The following is a 21494-nucleotide window of genomic DNA, read 5'->3' as shown; positions in this document are numbered from 1 at the left end:
ATTTGACATCGGTATTCATTGCGCTATGCGTAATTGCGCATGGAGAGTCATTTGCACTTCATTGCAACTTTAAAAAATAGTCTTTGTATTACAAGCTTTGTGTAACTTTTGAAATTGTATTGTAGATTGATAATGCTAATGAATATATGTGTGAATGATTTGTCATGCGCCGTGATTTCATAGCGCTGTCCCAGGTGATGAAATGAGCCTCTGTGTCCGCAGCGTCACGGGGTGACATTCTGGGTGACCTTTTATATTTCCAGATTTTCCGAAGTTAATGTTGAGAATGTTTCTTGTTGCGGAGAATGTTATTGACGTTATGGTCTATTTGTTTACATCCTTGTCATCGTTAATTAAATTTGCACTTGTTAAACCCTTTTAATTCGTTGTACTGTTGCTTTTTTCCGCGATGATTTTTTTTCTTCTCGGCGGTGAGGTGAAGGCCCAGCTGTAGTGCTCACGGTTCGCCACTGCCTTTTATAAAGGTTGTGTGACCTACTGTCAGTCTACATAGACCTGGTATGAGTCAACTGTAAAAAAGGCCTTTACACACCGTGTCTTTTTCCTGTGATTCATTTTAAGTTAAATATATTTTTATAACTGTTGTTTTTCTCATTAACTTTAACAAAACATGAAATTTACACTGCGAAAAGTGACGTTATTTTTGCACCGCACATAAAAACATCAACCAATCAGGTTCGTAGTTTACTTATTAGGATTATAAAACCACAAAGGTCTGCTGCTAGACCTCATTCATCTATGAATCAGATGGAAAACTATTTGACTTTCAACATCGACAAAGGCAACGTTCTGACCTTTCACAATAGAAGCTCTAGACACACACTACACAACAGTTGACTGTTTACCAGAGGAAATTTAAATTCAGTCAGAGCCTTTCACTAAAAGGAAACTCAATTAAATATCTTCGAGTTATATCTCTCAGTTTGAGCTTTTCCTGCTTCGGCTTCCTGTTTCTTTTTTCTCACTTGGAGAAAAAAGTGCAGATGTTCCGACAGGACTGCACCCCTGATTCTCATGTATGTCATTGGTTACAACTGGCACTTTTTTTTTTCTCTTGTAAAGCACGCTGTAATATGTAATATAATGAAAATGGCAACATAAAGAAAGATTATTGTTCTCTTTTATTGTTATTTTTGTTTGTATTTTTTTTTTGGCTACCACTCGTATTTGTATTCCTAGTACACCCCACTGGAGCCTACTTTTATTATTGCAGCAATAAAGGTAAAGTGTTTATTATCAAACAAAAATAAAGCATTTGACAAAAACATTCACAGTGTCTCTGTAACAATCTGATGAATTAGTCCCAGAGCAGACGGCTGTGCTACAGTAACTGACGGTGGTCCAGTGGTTAAAGCAGGCTCCATGTACAGAGGCTGAAACTCCTCCTCAGCAGCACAGGTTCCACTCCGACCTGTGGCTCTGTGCTGTGTCTTATTCCAAGCTTGCTGCACTTGAAATATCCAACCGTGAAGAATTTACGAGTTCCAGGTTGAACTGAAACACAACATAAACCAGTGTCATTGGGATGCGCTGCTGTATTAAATGCTAATTCATTAAAGAGGGAAACTTTGATGATTTTCAACAACATACTTTAGTCGGCTGTTTGAGCGGCGTGCTCTGGTTGTCGGCTCTGTTCACCTGCAGACACACAGACCCTGTGCTAACTGCTGTAGCTTGGTTAGCAAAGTGCAACCGAAAGCTGTATTTCCAGATGACAAAATGTTCCGGTGAAGTGTGATTCAATTCAATTCAATTCCAATTTATTTATAGTGCCAAATCATAACAAAAGTTATCTCAGGACACTTTATAAACTAGGTATAGACCACACTTTATGACTTATTTATGATTTACATAGACCCAACAATTCCCCCGTAGGGTACGGTGACAACGAAAACCTTCCCTATTACAGGCAGGAACGTCAGACAGACCCAGCTCTGTGAAGGACGGCCATCTGTCTTGACCGGTTGGGGAAGAAGAAAAGGAGAGAGAAAGAGAGAAAAGACGGACAGATGGACAGACAGAGACAAAGACAGACACAAAGAGAGAGACAGACACACTTTCAGTAACTATAATAATATCTATAGTAATGTGAATATGACTTATATGTTATGGCAGTTAATACAGCAGAATAGTAGAAACAAGCACAGCTAAGGTTATAGATTATAATAGTGGCAGGAAGTGTCATGCAGGACCACAGCAGCAGGCACCACCATGATCAGCAGAGACCTGCGAGACAACAATGCACAAACAACTCCGGGGAAGATGTTGAATTAGTAACATGCATTGATGAGAGATGAATGATACAGACCTGTATCTGGAAAAGTATTATCCCCGGCAGACTAGGCCTATAGCAGCATAATTAAGCAGAACAAAATCAGCTTAAAAATAAAAACATTGCTAAGGGCTAGTAAGTCCTAGCTGTAAGCTTTATCAAAAAGGAAAGTTTTATTTTGGGACAGTGTCTGTATTCCGAATAACACTTGGGAGCTGGTTCCACAGGAGAGGAGCTTGGTAGCTGAAGGCCATTCTACTTTTGGAGACTCTAGGAACGACAAGTAGCCCTGCATTCTCAGAGCGCAGCGATCTAGTCGGGTAATACGGTACTATGAGCTTTTTAAGTTACGACAGAGTCTGACCAAAAAAGAGCTTTGTAGTTAAGGAGAAGGATTTTAAATTCTATTCTAGATTTTACAGGTAGCCAGTGCAAAGAGGCTAATACAGGATAAATATGTTCTCTTCGATTTGTTTTAGTTAGTACACGAACTGTAGCATTTTGGACCAACTGGAGACTCTTAACAGACTTAATATTACGCAGGTGAAAATATGTATTCCTTGTCATTAGTTTTATGTGAGAATCGAAGGACATATCCTGATCAAATATTACACCCAGATTCCTTACTGCGGTGCTGGAGGACAACACAACATCATCCAGAGTAACAATATCTTTAGCTATTGAGTTTCGGAGGCCTTCAGTTGTAGTAGTAGTAGTCCAGCCTAGAAGTAACAAATGCATGGACTAGTTGTTCTGCATCTTTCTGAGACACAATGTTCCTAATTTTCGCAATATGACGGAGGTGAAAATATGCAGTCCTTTATGTGATAATTGAAAGACATATCCTGATCTAAAATGATTTTAAAAAAATCATAAAATCTTTAGCTATTGCGTTTCGGAGGCCTTCAGGGCCAAGTACAATGACTTCAGTTTTATCTGAGTTTAACATCAGAAAATTGCAGGTCATCCAGCTTTTTATTTCCTTAATGCACATTTGAAGTTTATCTTACATATTGGTTTCTTCTGGTTTGATCGACAAATATAATTGTGTATCATCAGCATAACGATGAAAGTTTATGGAGTGCTTCCTTATAATTTTTCCTAAGGGAAGCATATATAAGGTGAAAAGAATCGGTCCAAGGACAGAACCCTGTGGTACTCCGTGACTAACTTTAGTGTGCATGGAGGATTTGTCATTAACATGTACAAACTGAGATCTATCTGATAAACCAGCTCAGTGCGGTTCCTTTAATGCCAATTAGATGCTCTAGTCTCTGTATGCTATGGTCAATAGTGTCGAAGGCATCACTAAGATCTAGTAAAACAAGTACAGAGACAAGTCCTTTGTCTGAAGCTATTAGAAGGTCATTAGTAATTTTTACTAGTGCTGTCTCAGTGCTATGATTCATTCTTAATCCTGACTGGAAGTCTTCAAATAACTCATTATTATGTAAAAAGTCACACAGCTGATTGGCGACTAATTTCTTGAGAATTTTAGAGAGGAAAGGAAGGTTAGATATAGGTCTATAGTTAGCTAGTACATCAGGATCAAGACTGGGCTTATTAAGGAGAGGTTTAATTACAGCTACTTTAAAAGACTGTGGTACATAACCTGCTCATAAAGACATGTTAAGCATATCTAATACAGGAGTGCTAACTAAAGGTAACACTTCTTTAAGTAACCTAGTTGGAATAGAGTCTAGGAGACAAGTAGAGGGCTTTGATGCGTAAATAGTAGATGTTAATTTGTTATGGTCAACTGTAGAAAAGCAGTCCAAGAACATATCAGGTTGTACAGTTGGTTCCTGGGTTCCTGGGTTTGAAGAAAAATTGGTGCCAAGCTTTGTAATGAAGTGAAAACACACTGTGAGGGTCAAACCCCTGAGACTTTAACACAGACAACACCCAAAAACAAGTCAGGGCTATTTTAGGGCGCACTCACACTGTCCATCCGTACTGTGCCCCGTGCTTTAGGGTACTTGTCTCCCCCTCCCTCTCCCCCCACGGGCCAGGCCTGTTTGTATCACATTACCTGGGCCTCGGCGGAATGCTTCTTGCCTGCCTATACGTCATCGACCAAATCTGCAGTAAACACTCCACCTCTGCATCACACCAACGTGAACCTTCCGCCTCCACTGTTTTAAATGTCCGTGCATGGTCCATCCTTCTTTTTTTCTATGTCCGAACAGGCGCACATGAAATTACATCAGAACTGCCGTAGGCCTCCTGCTCGTGCTCGTACCCGTGCCCACGCTCGTGCTCATACATGTGCAAACGTGCTTTACAAATCCCACCTCTCCCAAACGGGCCGTGGATGCCAAGCGTATTTCTAGGAGCATTCACACTGGTCAAATGAACTAGACTTTGGCCGTGTAACGTCCTGGGGCACGGTACGGATGGACAGTGTGAGTGCGTCCTTAAAGTCCACAGTGCCGTGGATACACATACAACTATGTTTACACATATCCTGACTGACCGGTGGCCGTGCAGCCCCACCCTAAAGCATCCGCTGCTTTCGATCTATTTTACTCCCAAATGGCATCATAATTGTCTAATTGAACAGCATTCTGTATTGAAGAAGACTGGAAACTAGAGACTGAGACCATAAACTGTATAACTGAAGGTTTAGGTGCACACTCAGACTTGGCTGGAAGCATGTCTGTACACTTATTTTATTATACGTCTCTGGTCATAACACATAACATAACATGCCCTCTATAAAATTAAGACTCTGTAATGTGTAAGTATACTGTAAAAGTCCAGCAGATAATTTTATAGAGGGCTGTGATTCTTTCCCATGTGTTTTCATCTTGTTTCTCCCATTGCCATCTTTACCATAGACTGTATAACTCATCTGCGCTGCTCACATGTGCCACCTGGTGTGCACTGCAGCTACTGCATCCAGTAAAATGTACAAGAAAAAAGTCATGTTTGACCGCCCTTAATGCTACGGCATTCAGGCAGATCTTAGGTCAAATGAAAGGAAGAACATCTGTACTGATCGTGGTTTAGCACTACCGCTTGAAAAGATGTATTACTGTGAGTGCAGTGAAAGCCACCGAAATGAGCAGAACATTTTTTACCAGCTCTCATAGTTGCCTACAGTAACTTTAATAGTGGGGAGGGGAAATGATAACGCATGTGCATCTTTGAACTGTCACAACAGTGTATTCTTATCAGTGTAATAAAAAGGTAAAGTTAGTTAATGTTAGAACATTTCTTCAATTTATCAATAACCCGTCAAATATATAAGCTTTCAATTAAAGGTGCATTTAGCACTTAGCTTCAAGTGTCTGAACTATTCTCCTCTTACTGACAAACTGACCACATGCCCTCTTTTGCAGATACTGTGTGGTAGTGCATTTATTAACACATTGATAGTCAGTAGCCATTTGTCTGGAGTTCCAAATTAGCTCAAGAAGATGTAACACATTTGAAAAGGTGATTAATGGTGAGAGATTTGAACTTACCTGATAGCATGACTAGGAAAGATGGACATCAAAGAGGACAAACACAGGATCTTCTGTTCAGGAAATTGGCACTGCGGTATGCTGGGCGATACAATGCAAGTCTCTCTCTTCGCATTCAGATAAAACCACATATCATATACTCAGTTCATTCAGCATATACTTGATTAACAGATGCACATATATATTATGCAAGTTGTTTACCAGACTTTCTGGCACCAAGTTGAAATATAACTCATAAGAATATCATTCCTTCATTATTATCCTTCTGACCTAGGCTAGGGTCCTGCTGACATGGGCCCCTGGTTCCATCCTCACTAAGTGAGTCCATATGGTTAACTTAAAACATCCATGATACACGATCCACAGAACACAGACCAGATCCACAGATCCACAAGATCATCACACCAAGAGTTACTTTGCTTCTAAAATTCCACCTATCATCAACTGAACTATAGATTACCAGAAATAAAATGGTCTGAGCTATAACGCTTCTCTTAAAGTACAACTGAACTCTCATGCTGTGATCACACTGCATGGAATAGATGTGATGAAATCGCAAGAAACGCAAGTAACGCTCTGCTTGATCATATTTGGATCATATTTGGATCATATTTGGACCGTAGATTGACTTTGTATGAAATCACGCTGCTTCTATCGTGTCCATCGCAGCTGGTGTGATCACATCATTATACTTACTCTGAGGGCACTTAGTGGAGAGGCCTGGAAAGATTGAAATATGAATAGAAGTCTGAATACTCTTGTGGTACCTAAAGCCTGAAGGTGCCTGTGTGTTGGTGTGTTTGATTGACAGAAGAAAGCACTGCGGGAGCAGTGGCTGATGGATGGTCTGACTCAGCAGTCAGAAGAGGAACAGGAGGCCATGAAGCTTCAGGCTCAGGACGAAGAGCAGCAGAGTGACCAGCTAAAGAGCAACATCATCAGGTAACCCGAAAACTGCATACTCCCACAGTATATCCCACACTGCACACACCAGGCAGAGAGCTGGCGCTTCTTTCTGTTATTTCAGGAGTACTCTTGGCCTATTTAACTATTCTACTAATGAGGTCTGAAATCTCACTATAGAAACAGACAAAAGTAATAAATGAATACTGCAATTAATACATGAGCAAATTCATTTCAAATAACTGAAACTAATAAAAAATCTATCATTAAAGCTTCATACAAGGCGTAGGATTGGTTTTAAACGTAAGGGCACCACAGAGTCTTGCCTATTACATCATGGTTAGTGAACAGAGAAATCCCTGTAACTGAATGTTTAAATCCAAGACACATACAAGATAATTTTGAGCAGAACAAACAGGTTGTACACATAGACTGTATAAAAAATGAATGTAGCATACCCGTCGGGATCCGTTCTCTCAACTTGATCCAATCGCCTTCTCCTACGGGAGTCGCCATCTTGTCAGACTTTGACTCCGCCTCATTTCCTCTTACCAAACCTGTCACTCAAGAGGTCATGCCCCTAAATGTAAAAAGAAGTGACCACACGAAACCAGTGAAACCACCCAAAAAAGCACTGTAGTACACATGCCAGGCCTGTATGTGGCACTGTAACTGCCGCAGAAATACACCAACAACGGCGAAGAAGAGGCAAGAGACGCTGTAAACATCCTAGAGAGAAATCTGTCAACTGTTTCTTGTGTTATTGGAGACTTTTCTGGTGTTTTCAACTCTGATGCACGAATCACGCAGTTAGTCTCCTCAACGAGCAGCAGGTGCTGCTGTGAGCCCCTTCCCCGTCCCAAAGCACTCACAGGCAAGCACATTCTTGCAAGATTTTTCACACCTTCTTAGCAACTTTATTTATGAAAAGCGACCAATTAAGCGACTTCACTTCTTTGACTTCTTTAGCATTAGGGAAAAGGAAGAAATATGTGGTCGGCCTAATTAATTCCCATGCACTTCAGTAAACAGTCTATGGGTCTGTCTCTCTCCTCTCACGCAGCAGCACTGTTGTTGTTATGTGACGCCGCAGGGGTTAGAGGTCTGAGGTGGGGCAATGCAGATGCATAATCATTTATCAAAGTATGCAGTTTGGGCATCCAGACAGTTTCAAAAGATAGCGTTTTCAGGCTCCAATAACGCCGGCTAGGTGTAGATGGTCGGCCAAAAGGATACTAAAGTTGTGCGGTTATAGGAAAACATGTTTCCGTGTCGATGGGCCTTAATTCCCTCCTTGGATCATCTAGTTCAAAACATCAATTGTTTAAAAGAACCTCCTAAATGCTGTTGTCTAAAGGCAACCCGGTATCACGACAAAGTGTAAAATAGATACGTTGGTCCACTTCACAAAGCGTGAAATAGATACGTTGGTCCACCTCGCAAAGCGTGAAATAGATAAGTTGGTCCACCTTGCAAACCATGAATGTCACGTTTTGTATATTTCTCACTAGAAATTTTGGTTATGGTAAGGCAGGAAAAACAGTTAGGATTAGAATAAAGGCCGTGGATTAGTTTAGTACAGACAAGACTTGAACCCAGCTCCCCTGGCTTACGTCTCATGCTTTCATATTTCATGAAATGCTTGGAGAACGGGTTGCCTCCTGTTGGAGCTATTCCTCCATTCATTTAGATGGGCAGAAGAAAGCATGCACTCTTCACACTTTGGTCAGGCAAAACATGCCACTCACGCTTTGTGAGGTGGACCAACGTATCTATTTCACACTTTGCAGTGATACCCGGCTGCTAATACCTACTATGTGGTGGAGTGTTACGCCTCTTTTTTCCCTTCCAAATTGTTGATCTTTTTAATTTTGCCCTTGTTCACCCTTTTTTTCCTATTTCAATTCAGGCTTACAGTCAATTTTTCCTTTCCTTCTCTTTTGATACTCTCTATTCCTTCTCCTTCGTTCTTCAGTGGACAACTTCTGCTTAGCCATTCTAACCTGAATACCCTGATAAGCATGCACCACTTTATTACCACTTTAAACACATTCAGGTACACTACTGTGTATCACAACTAGGTTTTTAGGTTTGACAGAAGAAACCTAAATAACAATAAACATGCATAAGAAGTAATATAATTGGTATAAACAACATTAAAATGATTAAAATAGACACTAAAAGGGCATTTGTCGACACCATCAGAGAAAGCATCAACATCATCGGACACAAATTTTGATGGTGTTGACGTCTAATGGTGTTGACAAAAAAGCACATTTCTCCTTATATCACATGGCAGTCTCACAGGAGACATTAGTAAATAGATATGGAATTTAAAGGATTATTAAAAACTTACCAGAGCTAAACTTTTCTCATGTCACCACGAAGACAAAGGAGGAAGGAATGGGGCACTTTGAGTTATAGCTGCCCTAAATTATCCCTGTTTTTTTTACCCAATTTAAAAAAGTCTGATGGTGTTGATGAAAACTCTGGACACCTTTTCAATTGACCAGAAAGTACATAACAAACATTATTATTATTAATGTTTGTGAAATAAATACTACTTAATTACACATAAAATTGAAAAAGTTTAATTTACAATTAGTTTTTGGACTTTGTTAAGCATTGGATTGTGATGAGCCCCGCTCCCGGACATTCTTTTTTTTTTTTTTGGTAGGCACTGGTCACATATATAATTTACAGTATAATACAAACATAATGTTAGACAACATCAAAACACACTTTGTGGTGCTGTCCTTGACCTGTTTAGGATTTTGGTTAGGTTTTTAAAAATATATTCTGCACATTTTAAGCAAAAAACTTTGATTTATGACACATACATGTTTTGTCCCAGATCTCAAGAATCCCTGCACTAGATGGAGCTCTTGGTTTAAGGAGAAAGGCCCAATGAATGGTTATTCAATGTGTTTTCAACCCTTTGTTGAACAGAGATCTGCATCTAAAATGCTTAATTTGGATAGCACCTGGCACTAACATGCGGTCTGAGTGATCCGAACACAAGTGCACAGCTCTAACTACAGGTGAAAACACTCTCAGGACGAACTGAGGACGCATTGAGGTCCAATGTCAAAAACCACATTGGGAGGTTTGTTTGTGAGAGAGAAAAGTAGGAAGTAGGAAAATGCTCTTTGATGAGTCATCTCACGTTTCGGTAATAATGATTTATGTGAAAGAGGAACAACTGAAATTCACACACACCATTAACAAACATGATTTTTGGATTCAAATATATTGGTTATCTTTATATCCTAAACAGAAATTATGTACGTGGGGATTTACAAACAGAGCGGGGAAGTGGAATCAGATCACAAGTGGTCACTGAAGATGCATGTGGAGACACAGGTGTGAACAGAAAGACTGAGAGCTATCCACCTGGGATCGGATCACTCAGACCAATGTTGATACCAGGTCAGACTCAGAATACACACTAAGACAGTTTTGCAAACAGATGTCATTTTTGGGAGCACGGGACACAAAGTGCTTTGAACCATCACCCACTCACTGATAGGCTTGTTCTACAACCTGGAGGCTGCCCTGTGCCTGTGTTTGTGTGTTTGTGATCCACTTTGGGAAGCAGTGAGGGATTAGGAGCAGACGGATTCACCTCAATGACCTGTCAGCAGCATGTGTGTCAGTCAAAGCACAGACAGTTTTACTACTTAGCCCCGGCTTAGTGTTTGTAGTAACAACACATGCAATCTTCACATCCTCTATCTTAACACAGACCGTTGTACTGCTGTAAGTAAATCCTTTGAACAATGTGCAGCAAAGCATGAAGGAAGGACATGTCACATTTCAAAATTTGATCCATTTCATTCTTTTTCTTTTAGTCTATTTAGACTTTAAATTATCCAAATTATGTCTTGCTATGGGAGGCTAGAGAGACTTTAAATGTCATTATTTTTTAATTATTATTTTGTGATTACAGCATAAAACACGCTTTAGTTTATCATGATCCCGAAACAATTATCTGAATAATGTTGATTATTTTGAATGAATATTGCATGATCAGGAAAAAAGGTATTATTACAGCTCTACGTGTCCATAGGATTTTCCTAGGAAGTCTGTTCAAACATGTTCATAAACCATAAATGCATATTTCAGATTACAGGTACAAAGATTTGTCATTGCTGCAGAAAAGGACCCTGAACCTGAATGTGTCCATCCACCTGCTTATGTGTCAAAACCTCAAAGTGGCCACAGCCCAACAGATGTTATCCAATCTCTATACAATAACACCAGCACTACTATGAAAAAGCTAAATGTTACAGAATCTGGTTTATATGAGTTATAAGAAACTTATTACAACAATCAATATAAATATACACAAGCCATACAATTGAATCACTACAAATACAATCCACTCTTAGTTTCGGCAGCCTCAAATTCATATTGGGCTTTTTACAGTTTGGGCGTTTTCACACCTGCTCAGGTTTGTTTTCCCAGAGTGAACACAGTAATCACACTCAGGTTAGGACCAAAACAATCGCACCCTCTGAGGAGGTGTTTTCGGCTCGGTCTCAAATGAACTCTGGAGCGATTAGTTTGTGGTGGGAACATGACCTCGATCTGATCAAACTACCAGGTGTTCTCTGCATGTTTGAGCTAAACGGCTCCTGTAGTAAATGATTAGCCGTTAGTTTTCTGCAACGGTGTACTACGGAGGCCGTTAAGTGCGCACGGTGAGACAGAAAAAGAGTTTGTAAACATCCAATTTAGATTTTTACATGAATCAATTTTTTTTGCCCACCCCTAATTTCATTTTTTATTTAAAAAAAAAGACATTACTCTTACAATAATGTAAACATGTAACCCCCTCATCCCCACATTGTTTTTCAAACCGCATCAAAGTGAGGCTCAAACCTGCAGTAAATTAAGTAAAGTATGTCGCTGAGTGAGTGAGTAGCACTAAAACAAACAAAACATACTGGGATCAATCATCTGCTCAACTTCCTCAATACAAACAAAGTGCAAATGCCATGGTTACCTGCAAAACTCGAGTGAACAATGCCTTTATTATCCTTGATTGCAGAGTACCAGGCCTTTATTTGGAGCAGGCACATTTTAGAAGCCTATCTCTCTATGAGACAGGATAGGAAATAACATAGGGTAGGAAGGAAGGAAGGAAAATAGGAAAAGATAAGACAGAAGATAGAAAGGAAAGCACTATCTTCCATCATTCCTCTGTCTTTCTTCTTTTTCATATCTTCCTTCCTCATTTCCCCCTTTCCTTCCTTCCTCCCTCCCTCCCCTTACTTCCTTATTTCCCCCTTTCCTTCCTTCTTATCATTTCATTTACTTCCTTCTTAATATTTCCTTCCTGCCTATCTGTCTTTATTCTTTCTATCTTTTTTCCATCCAATCTCCCTTCTCCCTATTCCCTCTATCCTACTTCCTTATTTTTTCTTCCTTCACATCTTCCTTCTTTCTATCTTCCTTCCTTTCCTTCCAATTTCTCCTCATTCCTTCCTATCTTCCTTTCTACTTGCATTTTGTCATGAACAGTGACGGGGAAAACACAAAAGACTGGGACCCAAATGCAGACACGGAGACACGAATAGAGTCAGGTTTAAGTGTTTTAATTTGTGACAATACTATGTACAAAAGTGTCCAGTGCACAAGGGGAAAAGCAGCGAGGGAGAAGTGAGTGCGGTGCTCTCCTGAGCGTGTCCATGTCGGTGAATTCTCAACTCCAAATGGAGCGCCGACTGGAACTCGGGAAGGGATGTCGTCCGGACAGCCGACAGGAACTCTGGAACGGGTGTCGACCGGACTGCCGACTGGAACTCGGGAACAGGTGTCGACCGGACCCCCGACTGGCACAGGTGTCGATCGGACCGCCGTCTGGAACAGGTGTCGACCGGACCACCGACAGGAACTCGGGAAGGGGTGTCGACCGGACCGCCGACTGGAACAGGTGTCGACTGGACTGCCGACTGGAACTCGGGTATAGGTGTCGGCCGGACCGCTATCTTGAACAGCTGTCGGCCAGACAGCCGACTGGAAGAGGTGTCGACCGGACAGCCGACTGGAATAGGTGTCGACCGGACCGCCGACTGAAACAGGTGTCGACCAGACCGCCGACAGGAACTCGGGAACAGGTGTCGACCGGACGTCCGACTGGAACTCGGGTATAGGTGTCGGCCGGACCGCTATCTTGAACAGGTGTCGGCCAGACAGCCGACTGGAAGAGGTGTCGACCGGACAGCCGACTGGAATAGGTGTCGACCGGACCGCCGACTGAAACAGGTGTCGACTGGACCGCCGTCAGGAACTCGGGCAGGGGTGTTGACTGGACCTCCGACTGGAACAGGTGTCGAACAGACCGCCGACTGGAAGAGGTGTCGACAAGACCGGCGACAGGAACTCGGGAAGGGGTGTCGACCAGACAGCCGACAGGAACTCGGGAACGGGTGTCGACCGGACCTCCGACTGGAACTCAGGAATAGGTGTCGGCTGTACCGCCAACTGGAACTCAGGAACGGGTGTCGACCGGACCCCAGACTGACACAGGTGTCGACCGGACCGCCGACAGGAACCTTGGAACGGGTGTCAACCGGACCGTCGACTGGAACAGGTGCCGACCGGACCGCCGACTGGAACTCGGGAACAGGTGTCGACCGGACCGCCGACTGGAACAGGTGTCGACTGGACCGCCATCTGGAACTTGGGAACAGGTGTCGGCCGTACCACTGACTGGAACAGTTGTCCACACTTCAACGCCTTTACATAGAGCCGGTTCTCCAGCAGGCGCTGCAGGATCTTGCAGCATCTGGGGATGTTGGCCAAGCAGGATGCCGTGGCGGACGGAAACAATCTGAGGGTCTGCTTCAGTGTCTGCTGGGTCCAGATCATTCTGTCACAAACGGTGACAGGGAAAACACAAAGGACTGGGACCCAAATGCAGACACGGAAAACAGAGTCAGGTTTAAGTGTTTTAATTGGTGAAAATACTATATACAAAAGTGTCTAGTGCACGAGGGGAAAATCAGCGGGAGTGAAGTGAGTGCGGTGCTTTCCTGAGCATGTCCAGTGTCGGTGAATTCTCAACTCCAAATGGAGCGTCTCTCCATGAGGCAATGCCGTCCTTCTGGTTGAAAACGATTGTGAGGTGGTCACAGGGAGAACACAAGCGGCAGGCAGGCAGACAGGTAGACAGGATCACGGGTGACTGAGGTAAAGAAGCACAGGAGCAATAACACAGAGGTACACAGAGAAGAGTAGGAATAACTAGGTACATGGGAAGCCAAAGATCACGAAACGTACCACTCTGCTGATGCAGTATCTGGAGAAACGATCTGGCCCTGAATGAGACTCAGGTCGGGCTTAATAAACAGGAAGGCAGGTGATTAGTGCCAACGAGATCCACCTGGATCAGGCTGCCTGGAAAACCAGCTCACAAGGAAAACACAGAGAGGGGAGCACATACAAGAAAAAAGAGACAGAGAGAGACAAAACACAGCGACTAAAAAGGAGAAGGGCTGCCATGATGTGATCATGACACATTTCCTTACTTCATATCATTCCTTCCTTTCTTTCTATCTTCAATTCAATTCAATTCAATTCAATTTTATATATAGTGCCAAATCATAACAAAAGTTATCTCAGTACTTTACAAAGTAGGTAAAGACGACACTTAGCTGTAAGGTTTATCAAAAAGGAAAGTTTAAGTTTACGCTTAAACATAGGGACAGTGTCTGCCTCCCGAATAACACTTGGGAGTTAGTTCCAGAGGAGAGGAGCTTGGTAACTGAAGTCTCTGCCTCCCATTCTACTTTTGGAGACTCTAGGAACGATAAGTAGCCTTGCATTCTCAGAGCACAGTGATCTAGTCAGGTAATACGGTACTATGAGCTCTTTAAGATATGACGGAGCCTGACCAATAAGAGCTTTGTAGGTAAGAAGAAGGATTTTAAATTATATTCTAGATTTTACAGGTAGCCAGTGCAAAGAAGCGAAGACAGGAGAAATATGTTCTCTTTGAGTTGTTTTAGTTAGTACACGAGCTGCAGCATTTTGGACCAACTGGAGACTCTTAACAGACTTATTGGAGCAGCCTGATAATAAGGAGTTGCAATAGTCCAGCCTAGAAGTAACAAATGCATGGACTAGTTATTCTGCATCTTTCTAAGACACAATGTTCCTATTTTTCACAATATTACGCAGGTGAAAATATGCAGGCCTTGTCATTAATTTTATGTGAGAATCGAAGGACATATACTGATCAAAAATAACACCCAGATTCCTTACTGTGCTGCTGGAGGACAACATAACATCATCCAGAGTAAAAATAGCTTTAGCTATTGAGTTTCGGCAGCCTTTGGGGCCAAGTACAATAACTTCCTTTTTTCTGAATTTAACATCAGAAAATTGCAGGTCATCCAGGTTTTTATGTCCTTAATTGACATTTGAAGTTTAGCTAACTGATCGTTTTTTTCTGGTTTGATCGACACATATAATTGTGTATCATCAGCATAACAATGTATGGAGTGTTTCCTTATAATATTTCCTAAGGGAAGCATATATAAGGTGAATAGAACCAGTCCAAGGACTGAACCCTGTGGGACTGACTTTACTGTGCATGGAGGATTTGTCGTTAACATGTACAAACTGAGATCTATCTGATAAATAAGACTTAAACCAGCGTAATGCGGTTCCTTTAATGCCAATTAGATGCTCCAGTCTCTTCCATCCTATCTTTCTTTCCTCCTTTTTTATATTCTTCCTTCCTCTCTTCCTCTCTATCTTTTCTTCCTAAAATTCTTTCATTATTCCTTCCTTCTTCTATTGTCATTTATTTATTCATATCTTACTTTCCTTCCTTCCTTCTTTCTTTGCTTTGTATCGTACTCCCTTTCCATCATTCCTTCCTCTCATCATTCCTTTCTTACTTCATTTCTTTTTATCTTCTCTTTTGTATCTTGCCTTCATCCCTTTCTTTCTACCTTCCTTTCTTATTTCTTCTGTATCTCCCTTCCTTCCTATTGTCAAGCCTTCCTCCTTTCCAAATATTCCTTCCTCCCTTCGTAACTTTTCCTTTCTTCCCTACTTCCCATCTTTCAACATTCATCCTTTCCTATTTTCCTTCTTTCCTTTCTATTTTTCAGCCCTCCTCCTTTCATTCCTTCCTTCATCTATGCAGCTGACATGGATTTTTCAGGAGCCCTGAAGAAAGTGTGTTGTGCTTGCTTTATAAAAACCCATTTAAATACTCCTTGCTGCTGCTGTTAGTTAATAATTTCTGAAAATGCTATTCTGCTAGTGCTTGTTCCAGAAATCAACACAGTTCATTCCTCTCTTTCACAGAATAGAGAAGGAGATTGAGGCATTGGAATCACAGGAGCTCAACATCTCTGCCAATGAAGAAGTCGTTCTGAAACGGTTAAAGGAGGTGGAGAGGACAGCTGAGGACATTATCAAGGTAGGCTCAATTAATGGCTGCCTTATAATACTGTGCTTGCTTTGCGGTCTCTTACTACTGTGTGTTGCTTGCTGATAAAAACACAACTTTTTACCTCAAGGCAATGACTCATGATGCTATCTATGGTATCAATCCTTTAGCTTTAAACAAACACCATTTGCTGATTCCTGATGTGAGAATAAAGTGAAGTAAAGACATGGGTTTGTATATTTCAAACATTGCTCCTAATGGATATGTTGGGAGAGAACTGTAGCTGCTCCTGACAGACACTGATGTAGAAAACACTGTGCACTTAAAGGTTGTTTCAGCGTGGCTTCTCTTTTGATTATTATGTCCCTTCTCGCTGGTGCCATTACTGCCTTCAGTTATGAAATTTTGTTATTAGTCACAGTGAATAAAGAGCTGTAGAGTTAACAATTTAATCATTACTAGTCAACAGTCTATTGTTCAGGTTATGTGAAATCTAAATGGCCCGTAGGTGTGACTTTGAGAGTGAATGGTTTCCGTATATGTCACTGGGCACATAAAAGCTCAACAATGGTATTTGTACAGTACTGCTAGTATTAGAATCTAAGTTAGTGCATATTTGATTGGCCAATGCTGTTTGATGCTGCATCATTATCACAGTTTCAGATTAAAGTTTATAATTGTGTGTGCAGTGTTATTTCATGTTCTAAACACTTTGTTTAGACCGAAGGCTGGGTTGCATTACGTTTGTATGTGCATTTGTTAGTATGGAGTATGGAATTGGGAAACAGCAACATTAACACCAAGTATAAGTATATTTATTTAAGTCACCCCTTGTTTCGTAATGTATATTTCTTCTTTCAAACAATTAACTTTATTTTAACCTGGAGAGCATCTTGCAATGAGCTCACATCAGCTTTGATTCCAAATCAGGCCAGTGGTGGAGCAATGACTAGTGATGTTCAAATGAAACTTCATGAAGCATTAGTTGTATTTGTTCAGTCCACTAGATGGAGCTCTTGGTTTAAAGAGAAAGGCTCAATGAATGGTGATTCAGTGTGTTTTCAACCCTTTTGTTGAGCAGAGAGCACCATCTAGTGGACTCAGAAAATGAAGAAAATGCTTCATGAAGCTTCATTTGGACATCACTAGTAAAGTGTGCGTGTTGGTGGGACCCTTTCCTATGTCGGCCCCCCTGCTTGGATGACACCCATTTTCAAACTTGGCCTTCATTGTGATCTCAACTACACACCTGTAAAGGTTTGTGACTGTATCTTGCAGTGAGAAAAATCTTTCCACAGACAAACAACTGGCAAAATACTCCTCTGCGGTAGTTTCCCCTACAGTAGGTACACATTTTGCCATGACACAAACACACACACACACACACACACACACCCACACACACACACACACACACACACACACACACACACACACACACACACACACACACACACACACACACAATGAATAAAATGCCAGGGTTGCTGTCGCAGCTGGTAAACCTCCATTATAGAAAGAAATGAAACAATGATGAACTGAAATGAATGATACTAGTGGTTTGCTGCAACTCTAGTGGCTGATAGCTAATGATGTCACTTCAGTTCCACATGCATAGCCGAAACCCATAACCAACCTCATCTAGCCACAACTCAGCTAACTGCACACTGTTGCTTAAATATCACAATATTCTTGGAGGTTCTAGAACACTCTAACTCTGTTAGATGTGCTGACTTAAAATATCATTGTTTTCTACTTGCCACATGCTGCAGGTGACTCTTCTTCTAACCTATGCTTGTTTCTAACAAGAAGCACTCACTGAGGACTGTGTGGGTGTGCTTTGATCCTTGAGAGGCTGCTTTTAGTGAATGAGATGACAGCTAAATGGCTTGCTCAGATGGTGGGTGTGCGGTGCAATAGGACTAATATGCATAATTCACTTTCTGGTTGCTGTCTGTATTTAAGCTGAAAGAAAAATAAGTGTGACTTTCTGCTTCCCTCACCACTTTGACCCTCAACTACTCTGTCTTCACACGTAGGAGCTAAACGCAGAGTTCCAGAAAGGTAAAGACTTTTGTAGCATTTTGGTGTGGTGTGGTTCTGTAATGTTTTGGGTTTTTTTAACTTCTTTTTTTTACTTAAAATTCTTAATATATGTAAGAATAGGCTATATTCGCATTCATTATTAATAGATCATACATTATAATTAACAAAAAAGGAATGTCAGTGATTTAAATAGATACATATTTACAGTAGGTATCTTGAAACACCTCAGAAACAATGTTTTTTATTAAGTTAAATAATGTGGAGATAACAATCAGGAGGAATTATTGAAGCCTGGCTTGGATAGACCATAAACAACACATCCTCAGATAAATGATGAAGTCCAGATGGCCACAAAATGATTCAGATCTCAACATAGTTATTAAGAAATAGTTCTACACCTTGGAATATGCAAAAGTTTGAGTGAGATATGAAAATAAAGTCAGGACGTGGTTAGTCTACCTTAGCATAAAGACTGGAAGCAGGGGGAAATAATTTGACTGGCTCTGTCCAAGTCTAAAATATTATACATATCAATACCTAATTTGAACAGCTACGTGTTTCCCCCTGGTTACAGTATTTTTGCTGAGCTAGGCTAACCACATCCTGAATCCTGCCCTTTTCTTAAGACACTTAAGGGGCCTTCACATGATAAGAGTTTTGCGCTGGGCTCACTACGAGGTTGGGCGCAGAGACCCAGTTAATGGCTGAATCAACGTTAGTATTAAAACAACCGTTATGATTCTAATGTAACGTTAAATAGTTCAGGAAACTCAGACACACAATACGTTTTTCTCAATCTTTCTAACAGGCTTGATGTCGCTCTCTGGTTGCCTAGGAAACGTAAACATCACACTCAAAGCTTCTGTCTCATTGGTTGAGCTTTTGAAAGGTCAGAGGCAACTAGGTCAAAGTTCACCTGATTTGAATTTTGAGCGCAGCAGCAGTGAGGCAAAACTGAGCGGTGCGCACCGCTACCTTGGGCGCTGAGGCTCTCTCACACACACACACACACACACACACACACTCGTTGAGCCTCCTTCCAATAATGCCTGACTAAATCGTAGAAGACAACATACAACATAGCAATAGAACGTAACGACCAAATGCCTCTTTTTTCTCTATATTTTGGCTTCTATCTGTTTAAAGTGATAGAAGTGAGTAGCTGGTGAGACGCAGTACTGCGGTACACCATCATACTGTTTGAGCCTGTGAATGTTCTCATTTGCCCAGGTTATCGTTATCCCCAAAGCAATTTCAGTCAAAAGCAATTGGGCTTGGTTATTGGTCTAGGAAGACGTTTCACCTCTCATCCAAGAGACTTCATCAGTTCATGTACGCATCTGACCAGGCTGGAACTGGTACAACTAACTGGTGTGGAGATCCAGGTATTTAACTTCTCACAAGGCCGATGATGTCACTGGAACCCCTTGTGCTCCAAGTGCCAACGACTGTCGTTAGATTGACAATCATTGGTGGGAAGTTGGTTTCGACTTTGTTAGTGCTCTATTGAGTCTTAATGACAGTCGTTGGAGTCACAGGAGGCCATTCGTGAACAGTTGTTCTTTGAGGTTAGATTGTTGAATCTCCTGGGAAGGGATGAAAGGGCAGCATTGTTAATTGGAGATAAGTGGTGTCTCAGACCTCCTCCTCTGTTTAGCGATGGTTTCTCTACTTTTGCATACTTTTCTTTTACTCCTCTTTCAAACCATCTGTCCTCTCTGTCCAGGATTTGGACATTGTTGTCATCAAAGGAGTGGGCTTCCTCCTTGAGATGTAAGTGTAAGTGGACAGCAGAGTCCAGGCCTGAGGAGTTAGGAGTTGGCCTTGTTGGCACTTGGAGCACAAAGTGTTCTAGTGACATCATCGGCCTTGTGAGAGGTTAAATACCTGGATCTCCACACCAGTTAGTTGGACCAGTCCCAGCCTGCACAGATGCATACATTAACTGATGAAGCCTCTTGGATGAGAGGGGAAACGTCTTCCTAGACAAATAACCAAGCCCAATTGCTTTTGACTGAAATTGCTTGGGGGATGACGATGACCTGGACAAATGAGAACATTCACAGGCTCAAACAGTATGATGGTGTACCGCAGTACTGCGTCTCACCAGCTACTCACTTCTATCACTTTAAACAGACAGAAGCCAAAATATAGAGAAAAAAGAGGCATTTGGTCGTTATGTTCTGTTGCTATGTTGTATGTTGTCTTCTGCAATTCAGTCCAGCATTTTTGGAAGGATGCTCAACGAGTGTGTCTGTGTGTGTGTGTGTGTGTGTGTGTGTGTGTGTGTGTGTGTGTGTGTGTGTGTGTGTGTGTGTGTGTGTGTGTGTGTGTGTGTGTGTGTGTGTGTGTGTGTGTGTGTGTGAGAGAGAGAGAGAGAGAGAACGAGAGAGAGAGAGAGAGAGAGAGAGAGACTGGAGTGAGAGAGGGTTGAGCGAGTAATACAATGAATAAGGAGAGCGAGCACTGTAATCCAGAACAAAGCAGTGAATCAGGGAAATAAAACGTTATTTTCGCCGTTTTATCACAACTAGAAATGCAGCTGTAGCGAGTATCTCACTAACTCTTTCCTCATTTATATTTTATGATGCTACAAATTATATCCAGCTGATGATACCATCTCGCCTCGTCTCACTGTTGTGAACCGGCAGGTTTGTTGCAGACCTGCACACTGCAAGTAGTTGTCAACTCATCTCGTTGCAAATCTTGGTCTGAACTGGGTTGCATTACGTTTTGTATTGGTAGACTAGTAGTAGCAAAGGTCAACAAGTTGATATTTTTTAAAAACGTTTTAATTTTACCACAAAAAGGCAGGCTTCAAGGTTTCCAATTATCAGTTATTAATGGCCTTTCAAAGGCAAATGTTCTTCCTAACAGTTCTCACCTCCACGTCATCCATTAATGCCTGGTATTTGGACACCTTGTCGGGCATTAACCCTTACATAATACTTACCATAATAATGGTTTGACACCTCAATTCAACAAGATGCATTTTTACTGGTCAAATGTTTCTCCTCAGATGTGACAGATAATGTCCCCTCACCACTCCCAGACATCCCTTCATTCATCCCACTGACACCAATGAAAACCCCTCCTATACATGAGCCTGGTAGTGAAGAACCAAAGAAAGGTACAGACATCCAGTTTCTGCTTTGCTCGTTGATTATAAATCTGTCAGGATTATCTGTTGAAAAGTCAATTGGTACACAATGAGAGAGTAAATGAGTCAAATTGAAACTTTAGATAGAATAGAACTATAGATAGTCTATTAGCTCCATGGTTATGCAGACATCCATTTTGTGCTTTTTAAACATAACTGTCTGGTCACCAGGATGCTAATTATAAAGCAATGAGATTTCACTTTGAGGAG

General features: G+C 41.4%; 1 protein-coding gene across 2 annotated transcripts in view; it reads left to right on the top strand.

The window, feature by feature from the left end:
• LOC310963267 (palmdelphin-like) overlaps positions 1-21494 on the top strand; it is a 65786-nt gene that overhangs the window by 38045 nt on the left and 6247 nt on the right. For both annotated transcript variants that reach the window (XR_014593686.1, XM_083936002.1), the window contains exons 4-7: positions 6575-6705; positions 15994-16108; positions 18118-18142; positions 21144-21254. Coding sequence is in view for 1 of the 2 variants with exons in the window: in XM_083936002.1 (XP_083792128.1) it covers positions 6575-6705; positions 15994-16108; positions 18118-18142; positions 21144-21254 (382 nt within the window). In the remaining variant the exon portion in view is untranslated. The remainder of the gene's footprint in view (positions 1-6574; positions 6706-15993; positions 16109-18117; positions 18143-21143; positions 21255-21494) is intronic.

Source organism: Echiichthys vipera (genome assembly GCF_963691815.1).
Source record: "Echiichthys vipera genome assembly, chromosome: 21".
NCBI classification, from domain to species: domain Eukaryota; kingdom Metazoa; phylum Chordata; class Actinopteri; order Perciformes; family Trachinidae; genus Echiichthys; species Echiichthys vipera.
The sequence above is the reverse complement of the archived record's forward strand: the minus strand, read 5'-3'. Positions and strand labels throughout refer to the sequence as shown.